We start from the raw sequence: 11,173 nt of genomic DNA, 5'->3' as shown, positions 1-11,173 counted from the left end.
AAATCGTTGACTAGGACGGACCTTAAATTTAGACAAGTTACATTTATTAATTCTGAGATCTGGAATTTAACTTAGTAATTGACGTTTCGTCTGAAGTTGGAAGAAAAAATGAATGAAATGTAATAGAATTAAGAAAGCATTCATCATAACAACCTAATTGTATCTAATTAACAGAAACATGATTTGTCATAGTATCTAAATTATCCCCCTCCCCCCATTCTTCAACTTTGATGAAAGTTTAAATTTATCTCAACTTTTAAACATTTGAACTTTATTTATAATTAGTAAAAATTTATCAAAAATCTTAAATTGCGGTATTTAAGAAATGTTTTTTTTTCTAGAATGGCGGACCAGATTAATTCCCTTGTATATGATTACCTAACAAGTATTGGATCCAAGATCGCAGATAAATTCAAGAAAGAGGTGAGCAAAACTTGTTAAGAGTTAAAATCTTAAATTCAATCGCGATAAATTTCCTCATTTCCTTACCATAGTTTAAGTCCAGAAATTTCCTTAATCTTGCGTTGAAATATCACAAAATATATGTTATGCAACTTCTTGTCCTATTTAGGGGGGGGGGATTCTCTTGTGAAACCAAATTTTTTCTATTTAATCCATGATTTGTTTGTTTGTGCGTTGTTTTTTCATCTAGATTTTAATGAATTATTTCAATCTTGCAGTCTACAGTTTAACATGTATTTACAGTGTAATTTTCAAACATCGTAATTTGTTATTTGGAAAAGTAATTGAGGTATTAAGATCTTATTTAATATATTAAATAAATTTAAGAATTTTATTTTCAATCTGATGTTTATTTTTTCCTGAAGCTATATTCATCTTCCCAATTCAATTTCCTCCTATTCAGTGAAAAGAAAGAAATATTACGGGAATATACACCCCTGAGCCCGTTCTCCATGGAAAGTGGTCGTGTAGTTCACGTACTTCGGGAACGATATGTTGGCCGCTAGATGTCTCGTGCAAAATTCTTATTTGATAGATATTTCTCCGTACATTTGACGACCAATATAGGAGACGTCAAGTTGTCGACAAATGTCATAGAGTAATAAAACGAATAGGTAAAGTTTAGCTGAGACCGACCTCCCTATTAATTAAATAATAGTGGTCGGTTGTGTACATCACGATATGTTAAGGTATCTAACGCTGTACACTTGAATATAGAGTGATCGTATTTCTAAGGGGGATTTATGGAATTGACCAATTTTTAGATTTACTTTTTTTTTTTTAAAGAGAATTCGATGATGTAGTTGCATTTTTCTTGTCTTTTTTCCCCTGACATATCCTTCTTAAAAATGGTTTGAGCAAATGCAACTTTTGAAGGATATTCTCTGGAGCCTCACTACCTTAAAGGTCTAACCATGCACATTTTTTGGTATTTTGAAAAAACTCGCAATTTTACAAGAATAATTGTTTTTGTACTTTTTTACGATGCAATATTTAGTCAAAAACAAATAAACAAACAACTTAACTTGAATGTATTGCGATCCTGTGTTTAAAATCCATATTAAGTGTCTATCTAATTATCAATACTAATATTCAAATATCTACATAAAATCCTTCAGAAATACGACAACTCTATACAAGTGTACTGCGTTAGATACGTGAACATATCGTGATGCATACAATCGACCGCTCTATTAATTGATTAGGGAGGTCGGTTGTGTACGTCTGAGCTATGCTTTTTACCTCTTCGTTTTATTACTCTATGACAAATGTAGTTCATGCAAGAAACGGCCTCTGAATTCACCGTGTAAATATACACTCCCTGAATTAACAAGTTTAAATTTGATTTTGGTGATTAAAAACCATAGAATGAAATTGTATTAAAGCGTTTTATCAGTTTTAAATTTAAAATTCATTGTGAACGCTGCCCTAACATTCAATTCTATTTAGGTCAAACCTAAAGCTCTACCTGTCGGATCTCCAGGCTTGAAGGAGATAGTGTTCTCAGTCCAAGCAGGAAAAAGGAAAATTTCTGAGAATGGATCTTCAGCGAAGAAAGCAAAGAAGGTAAATATTTCGTTTAAAAAAGCTGGCTTTAAGTAAGTGACGCTATATTTATAGAGGGAAATACCTGATGTAGTAAGGCTGGCATATATTTTTTAATTCCGAAACTTTACTCAACTTCATCCTGCAACGCGAAATCAATATAGATCTTACGCCTAAAAAGCTGGTGAAACGACCATATCTTCCACAGAAGTGTTCTCCTGTAGGTTTTAAGTAATTCTATGTGAATCGGGCATTGCATTGTCAATTGAAATTAAACGCAAGGGGTTTTAATTTACTGCACTCTTTTTATTTTGTAACGGGAGGGGAAGATTTTGACAGAGGGTAGCAATTTAAAACTTAAACTTTACATGAAAAGCCTTAAAGGGAGTGTTTGCGAAAAATGAAAAAGGGAGTGTTTGCGAAAAATGGAAAGGGCTAAAGGCTTACTATTAAATAAGTGCCTTTGATCGCTACTAATCTGACTTGTTGCGTCTACAAGGAGAAAATTGTTGTTACTACTCATACTGAAGAACATAGGAGGCCATACAAATTCATAAAGTTGTAACTTTCAACTCTGATCGAGAAAAAAATTAAGTTAATTCGAAACAAATCATTCAGATATTACACCTATAATCACCGATAGTTTTTCGATGCGTTCGTATTTAGTCGATATTTTATATTTTTTTCATGATCTGATATTTGAATGTTGCAACTTTCTGAATTTGTATGGACGCTAAATTCTTCAGCATGCGTCGTTTTTAACAATTTTCGCTTTATAGACGCAACAGTAGTAAGATCAGTAGCTATCAAAAGTGCTTATTTTTTGCCGTAAACCTGTCCCCCCTTTATTTTTTCGCGAACACTCCCTTAAATGATATTAAGTTGTCGTACTTTAATTTTCGTGTTCTGTCCTAATTAAACAAATTTTACTATACTACTTAATTTGATAAAGTTCTGTGGGGATAAAACCCGTTCTGAAATACAATTCACATTTACTAAAATTATCTTGTATCTTATCTTGTATCTTGTGCAAGATGGAAGGAACTATCTTTACTTAGTGCTAAATTATCTGATCTACTCAATCTAACTAAAAATTAAATTTAATTACTCCAAGCGAACTTTTTTGTTTAATTTTGTTGCGACTTTAAAAATACTTTTAAAAAATCAAAAAAGTTTGTCATGACTTTAATCTGAAANGTTATGTTTAAACACTGTTTAAATTTTCCGGAGAGTAATACGTTTTGTGGCCCCCCCCTTTAAAACTCGGTTTTATTTATTATCCAATTTTTATGTTTTTTTATTTATCATCCAATTTTTATGTTATCCTTTATTCAATTTGTTATTTTCAGGATTCCAGTTCCGAAGAAGAGAGCGACGAAGAGATGGAAACCTCTGCAGTCAATGGACAAGCTAAGACTAACGGAACCAACGGTCACGTCAACGGGAAACAGAACGGTGAAGAGGAATCTTCAGATGATGACAGTGATGACAGTGAGGAAACAGCGCCAGTGAAAGCAAAAGCTACCCCTGCCAAGGCTACAGCTAAGAAAGAAGAATCTTCTGATGAGGAATCTTCCGACGAAGAGGAAGAGGCAAAACCAGCTAATAAACCAGCCGCTAAGGCTGCTGCTAAGAAGGAAGAATCTTCTGAAGAGTCTTCCGATGAGGAGGAAGAAGTTAAGCCAGCTGTAAAGGCTGCAACGAAAGCTGCGAAGAAGGAAGAATCTTCAGACGAAGAATCTTCTGAAGAGGAGGCTGCCAAACCAGCTGCCAAGGCTGCAGCAAAGAAGGATTCTGATGATGATAGTGATGATGAATCTTCTGAAGATGAAGCTCCAGCTAAGAAACCTGCCAAGGCAGCAGCAAAGAAAGAGTCCGACGATGATGAATCAAGCAGCAGTGAAGAAGAGGAGGTGAAACCGGAGAAAAAGGGCAAGAAAGAGAAGAAACCTGCTGCAGAAGATGAAGATGAGGACGAAGATGAACCAATGAAGGTTGTTGATAATAAAAACACATCCATCGATCGTGGAAATAATTCATTCGGTGGTCGAGGTCGAGGAACTCCTCGTGGTCGTGGAACACCCCGTGGGGGTGGTAGAGGAGGTCGTGGTGGTGGTGAAAGTGGCGGTGGAGGTGGCGGATGTTTCAAGTGTGGTGAGGAAGGCCATTTCTCCCGAGAATGTCCTACCGGTGGCGGAGCTATGACATGTTATAAGTGCGGCGAAGAGGGACATATATCCAGGGAGTGTCCTAAGGGCGGCGGAGACAACTTATGTTTTAACTGCCAGGAAGAAGGACATATTTCTAGAGATTGTCCCAAGCCAAGGAGTGGTAGAGGGCGTGGCGGAACCCCAGGACGTGGCGGACGGGGTGGGACCCCAAGGGGAGGTGGTGGTGGTGGAGGCGGCGGATGTTTTAAGTGTGGCGAGGATGGACATTTCTCCCGGGAATGTCCCACCGGTGGTGGAGACAAATGTTTTAATTGCCAGGAAATTGGACATATGTCTAGAGAATGTCCTAAGGGAAGTGGAGGTCGTGGTGGTGGAAGAGGGCGAGGCGGAGGTCGTGGACGTGGTGGAGGTGGATTTGGCGATCGTGGCGGACAACAGAACAAGAAAAAGTCTTTCGGTGGTGACGATGAATAGATTCACTGTTCCAAGTTTTGCATTCATACAGCTCTGCATTGTACTGGTTTTTAACATGTGTTATATTTAGAAAGAAGTCTAAACCATTTTGTTTATTCACGTAAATTTCACATATATGTAAATAAATATTTTTTCGATTTACTTTTTGTTTTTGAATTTTTCTCAAGGATGTAAAAATAATTAGGATTAGGATTTTTTTTGATTTTATTTCATTCAAGCAGTGTAGCATTGTAACATTTTTTGTGTGCTAAATTTTAACGATTTTAATATTTTTTATAACCTGCCTCTCTTTCCCTATACTTAAATCCTGAGAAGATGTTTGCCTGACAGAAGTAAAAAATGAACATAAGAACTGCTGTTCCTTGGGTTCGTCTTTCAGTTCATTTGTGACATTTAGTCTTTTATCTACTTTAACATGTATGATTCTTGAAACAATTATCACATAATTCTCCTAGCCCTGGCATTTCCAAAATGTGGTCTGCGTTTTTTGTGCTTTCAATATTACCGGAAATATAAAGAGTTTGGTTCAGATTTCAATTTTGTTAAATAAAAGCAAAATTGTAGAAATCTGAACGAAATTCTCCATATCTCGGGCAATATTGAAAGCACAAAAAAGGCAGACCACATTTTGGAAATGGCAGGACAAGGGAAATTTTGGGATTATTATCTCTAGAAATTTACTTTTAAAATTAGGTTGACAAATAAACGCAGCAAATTATATCAAAAATCAAGACGACATTCAAGTCGTCCTGCATACTGTCATGTTTTTTGGGACACTGTATTTAATTCAATCTTGTTATATAATGCTGTATTCTCTTACGTTATCACATATGTGTCATTGAAGTCTCGTTTTATTTGTTTAAAAATAGATGTAAATAGAAAACAAGTATATTTGAAATTTTCAACCTTGAACTTGCGAAATAAGTAATTATGACAATTGACTACAATAAAGAAATTCTGCAGAAAATCTGTATCGACCTTTGTGAATTTTCGACAGTCACATTTTTAGGTGAAAATATGCAAGAATTTCAACTATATCTTGATGAAAAAAGTATCACAATTAAAAAAAAATAATATTTTTCAAAGTGTAAAAAAAAGAAAGTTTTCAGGATGAGGGGGGGGTTACTAGGGAATGAACAAAAATTCCTAGAGAAAATTAAAATTAATTTTTCCCTAAAACTTAATACATGGCGATAAATCTTTAAAAAAATAAATCTACTAATATTATCTTTATTTTCATCTGATGTTAAATATTAACTCTGCAACGATCCATAGCAATTAATTCAGTAAAAAAAATTGGGTTCTCTTTGGCGTATTAGCCTGCATTTTAGCACAAGGTTCGCGTTGTATGCAAAACAGTTTCTAATTTGATTTCGACAATTTTACATTATTTAAGTTTCGGAATTTTTTTCCAATTGGGGGCAAATGAGTTAGTGGAATTTGAAAATGTGTTTTAGTTGGGGGCATTTTTTTAGTTTGGGTCAAAACCAGCTATTTTGGGAATAAAATGAACCCCTGTATCAGATTAGTACTGATACAATTATTTTGTGGTTAAGGGCTTCATTAAAATCGACAAAAGTCAGCAAACTTTAAACCTATGATTACTGTCATCGTCAATATTTTTCATATTGTAATAAGAGTAGATTTTTGAAAAATTTAATTTTAAAATATGTTAAATTCGACAGAGTTTACTGGACCCAAAGCATAACAAAAAAACAATAATTAAATGTTTGAAAAGTGGATCAAGTTAAAAAGGGGTATTCCTCATCATGGCCCATGATTCATGGGCCCTAGGGGACGTCTTCACTTTGAGCCCTGAATAAATAAAGTTTGTTGATCCATGTCCTGGAACATGAACAGTCAATACAGAGAACTGAACTACCAATGTCATCCATGCTTTCACTTTTCTGTCTCACTTTGAATTTCAGGATCAAATTCACAAATTTATAAACTAAATAATTGATTGATTACTTGATTAATTGATCTCTAGTTTACTGGTTGATTGGTTGAGGAATAGATCTTTAGTATACTAGTTATTTGATCTTTAGATTACAGGTTGATGACTTGATCTTTAGTGTACTGGTTGATTGATTGATTGAGAGATAGATGTTTATTGCACTAGTTACTTGATCTTTAGATTACTGGTTGGTTGATTGATTGATCTCTAGTTTACAAGTTGATTGGTTGATAGATTTCTACTCTCTAGTTTACTGGTTGATTGATTGATTGAGAAATAGATCTTTATTTTACTAGTTATTTGATCTTTAGATTACTGGTTGATTAATTGATATCTAGTTTACTGGCTGATTGATTGATTGATCTCTTGTTTACTGATTGATTGATTGATCTCTAGTTTACTAATTGATTGATTGATTGATCTCTAGTTTACAAGTTGAATGATTGATAGATCTCTTGTATACTCGTTGATTGATTGATTGATCTCTAATCAACTGGTTGCTAAATCCCCCTATCGAAATGTCCAATGAGAACTCCAATAATGAATGTTAGGATTGATCTCTAATTAACTGGTTGATGGATGCCCCAGCCGAAGTGTCCAATGAGAACTCCAATAATGAATGCTAGGATTGATCTCTAATTAACTGGTTGATGGATGCCCCAGCCGAAGTGTCCAATGAGAACTCCAATGATGAATGCTAGGATTGATCTTTAATTAACTGGTTGATGGATGGCCCAGCCGAAGTGTCCAATGAGAACTCCAATAATGAATGCTAGGATTGATCTTTAATTAACTGGTTGATGGATGCCCCAGCCGAAGTGTCCAATGAGAACTCCAATGATGAATGCTAGGATTGATAGAAGAATTATCAATCCTAGCACAGCCTTCCTCTCACAGTATACTACCATATTCCACATCTAAAATATAATTTGTACAGGTACAATCCCAAGCCTCCCTGCCAAGATGGCAATACCCAATTTACAACGGTACCATGATTAGATTTGTCTGATCAAGTATAAATTAGATTTGGATGTTTAAATTTTCGAAAAATTATTATTTTTTTTAAAATTGTGGTTTCTCTACAAAAGTGACTGGCGCATTTCTACTGCAAGAAAACAATTACGAACTATTTAAATACTTATCAACCTTAAAAAAAGGACATTGCTTAATCATATAAAGGTTTTGAATGGTATCGTTGTGAAACGGGCATTGCCATCTTTGCAGAAAATTTCCATTGTGATTACGTTTATGTTAGAAAATGAGGGAATTATCTTGCCAGAGCATATGTTTAACGAAAATTTACAACGGTACCCTTCATAGCTTTGCCTAACCAAGAATGAAAAAGATGAAATGTTTTTAATTTTGAAGATTAATTATTTTTTGTTGGGGTTTTACTATAAAAGTGGTATACACATATATGCAGCCTAAACAATGGAAAATATTGTTATTGTATTATTATTATTATTATTATGATTATTATTATTATTATTATTATTCTTATTATGATTATTATTATGATTATTATTATTTTTTGTATTATCATTGTTATTATTATTCCCCTTCTATAATAGAGAAAGCTCAATGAGCTTTCTCCCTTATATATCTATGAATATGGTATGAAAGAAAGCTGAAAAATATGGTTTTGAGAAAGCTGTCTGTATTCGTGTCTACAACTGCATATTGGTTTACAGGATTGCAGGCTTGTATTCTATTGTATTCTACTCGTGTTCAATACTTGTGTACTAGTTATATAACTGGTTAAATATATTCTGGTAGTTAGAGAGCAGAACGATTTTCAAAAATGTGGAAATTAATTCTCTTAGGAAACGAAAATCAAACTACGAGGTTTAAAAATAAAATGAAAATTGTTCTTGTTTAAAGTAAATATCAATTTACTTTAAATGCGGAAACTAGCTGAGCCAGAGATTTATGAAAAGCAATGCATTCCAACTAGCTAATAGTTAAATTTTTTTTGTATCTTTGACTCCAAGATCAAATTAGATCTACAATCTTAGTAACTGGTTGTTGAACAGGTAGTTCAACTGCTTCTTGATCATTCATAAGTTCTTAGTTCTGAATTGGAATTACTTTTAAGTGATTTGTCGCCAAAGAATTTTGTTTAAACCATCCTTCATGTTCCCAAACATTTCTTTATCTCTACTAGTCTACCCTGCAGCCAATTTGTTCTCAACATAATAAACTTATCAAATAACCATACAGAAACATTGAATTAAATTACAAAAAACAATTCAAAACCACATTAGGCGTTTTCCTTTTTTTATTTCTATATTTTTTTACGCCCAAAAGTTAATATTGAACTATAAGTTCATATAGCTAATCCATTCTTTAACTCAATCTACAATAAATTATTGATTGAAAAAGTCACCTCTCGAATTGATTTCATCATCCTGCAGGATCTGTAGCTTTGTCTCAAGTACTATCCTCCTACCACCATCCTCATGCTAAGGAACAAACTTTATTAAATGACAATTTTGGGAACCCAGGGTTTCCCAGGTTACTCATAGTTACTCCAAAATTACTTCAAAGATCCCATTTTTCAAAATATTTTTAAAATCTCTAAGTTTATTGAAATAAGTATACTATACAAAGGAACTGAGTTTTTGCCACAAACTATAATTTTTAATATCTCTGCAACCAAATGTCGTAGACCTTTTATATTTCAAACTATGACTTCTATCATATCAACTATTCTAAATTTGAAATATTCAAGGTTTACACCATTAGCTTGAAAACTTTATAGGGATTAAAAAATTTGAGTTTGTTACAAAAACTCAATTCCTTTTGAGTAAATTTTATATTTCCTCTCAAACCATTGAACATTTGGTAATCAGAGTTATTTTCAATCCAAGTACGCATGAACTAAATACATTTAACACTTAACTTAAAAAATTTCCAGTTTGACTCTTCAAAATAGCTTTTTTTTAAAAAAAGAATGACTCACCTTAATGTTAATTGTATGTTTGTACTTTCCCGCTTTGTTTCTAAATCTGAACTGAACGATAATCACAGTTCTTTAACTAGGTCTCAATAATAGGACTGGACACAGTTTTCATTCCGTTCATGAACGGTTAGATAAAATGTAATGTAAACGTTAGTTAGAGTAATGTTAAAGGTTAGTAAAATCTTTAATTGATTAATTAATGCAATGGTTAGTTAAACTAATGTAAAGGTTAGTTAAACTAATGTTAAAGGTTAGTAAAATCTATAATTGATTAATTAATGCAATGGTTAGTTGAACTAATGTAAAGGTTAGTAAAATCTTTAATTGATTATTTAATGCAATGGTTAGTTAAACTAATGTAAAGTTTAGTAAAATCTATAATTGATTAATTAATGCAATGTTAGTTAAACTAATATAAAGGTTAGTCAAATCTTTAATTGATTAATTAATGCAATGGTTAGTGGAACTAATGTAAAGGTTAGTAAAATCTTTAATTGATTAATTAATGCAATGTTTAGTTAAACTAATGTTAACGGTTAGTAAAATCTATAATTGATTAATTAATGCAATGGTTAGTTAAACTAATGTTAAAGGTAAGTAAAATCTATAATTGATTAATTAATGCAATGGTTAGTTAAACTAATGTTAAGTGTTAGTAAAATCTATAATTGATTAATTTATGCAATGTTCAGTTAAACCAATGTAAAGGTTAGTAAAACTAATGTTAATGGTTAGTTAAATCTATAATTGATTAATTAATGCAATGGTTAGTTAAACTAATGTAAAGGTTAGTAAAATCTATAATTAGTTAATTAATGCAATGGTTAGTTAAACTAATGTAAAAGTTAGTAAAATCTATAATTGATTAATTAATGCAATGGTTAGTTGAACTAATGTAAAAGTTAGCAAAATCTATAATTGATTAATCAATGCAATGTTAGTTAAACTAATATAAAGGTTAGTAAAATCTATGATTGATTAATTAATGCAATGGTTAGTTTGAGTAATGTTAACGGTTAGTAAAATCTTTAATTGATTAATTAGTGCAATGTTCAGTTAAACTAATGTAGATGTTAGTTAAACTAATGTTAAAGGTTAGTAAAATCTATAATTGATTATTTAATGCAATGGTTAGTTAAACTAGTGTAAAGGTTAGTTAAACTAATGTTAAAGGTTAGTAAAATCTATAAATAATTAATAAATGCTATGGTTAGTTTAACTAATATAAAGGTTAGTAAAATCTATAAATGATTAATTACTGCAATGGTTAGTTAAACTAATGTTAACGGTTAGTAAAATCTATAATTGATTAATTATTGCAATGGTTAGTTAAACTAGTGTAAAGGTTAGATAAATCTATAATTGATTAATTAATGCAATGGTTTGTTAAACTAATGTTAACGGTAAGTAAAATCTATAATTGATTAATTAATGCAATGGTTAGTTAAACTAATGTTAAGTGTTAGTAAAATCTATAATTGATTAATTAATGCAATGGTTAGTTTAATTAATGTAAAGGTTAGTAAAATCTATAATTGATTAATTAATGCAATGGTTAGTTTAATTAATGTAAAGGTTAGTAAAATCTATAATTGATTAATT

General features: G+C 32.0%; 2 protein-coding genes and 1 long non-coding RNA gene across 3 annotated transcripts in view; 1 reads left to right on the top strand and 2 right to left on the bottom strand.

The window, feature by feature from the left end:
- Positions 1 to 341: 341 nt before the first annotated feature.
- Positions 342 to 4,793, top strand: LOC111716974 (nucleolin 1; the record flags this gene model as incomplete). The annotated part of the gene is given in 3 exon segments (XM_023492489.1): positions 342 to 423; positions 1,912 to 2,028; positions 3,357 to 4,793. Coding segments are annotated over 3 exon segments (1,494 nt in total). The 3' UTR covers positions 4,653 to 4,793.
- Positions 4,794 to 5,414: 621 nt separating this feature from the next.
- On the bottom strand, positions 5,415 to 9,613 carry LOC111716970 (uncharacterized). The gene is made up of 3 exons (XR_002768640.1): positions 9,572 to 9,613; positions 8,996 to 9,071; positions 5,415 to 7,526 (listed from the first exon to the last, which is right to left on the bottom strand). It is a non-coding gene; the product is annotated as an uncharacterized LOC111716970 (long non-coding RNA).
- A 358-nt stretch (positions 9,614 to 9,971) lies between these two features.
- The window catches only part of LOC111716971 (uncharacterized), a 2,139-nt gene continuing 937 nt past the window's right edge, over positions 9,972 to 11,173 (bottom strand). The window contains exon 2 of the mRNA XM_023492487.1: positions 9,972 to 9,980. Within this exon, the coding sequence (XP_023348255.1) occupies positions 9,972 to 9,980 (9 nt within the window). The remainder of the gene's footprint in view (positions 9,981 to 11,173) is intronic.

Source organism: Eurytemora carolleeae, unplaced genomic scaffold, assembly GCF_000591075.1.
Source record: "Eurytemora carolleeae unplaced genomic scaffold, Eaff_2.0 scaffold2282, whole genome shotgun sequence".
NCBI classification, from domain to species: domain Eukaryota; kingdom Metazoa; phylum Arthropoda; class Copepoda; order Calanoida; family Temoridae; genus Eurytemora; species Eurytemora carolleeae.
Note: the sequence above shows the minus strand (reverse complement) of the source record. Positions and strands in the feature narration are given on the sequence as shown.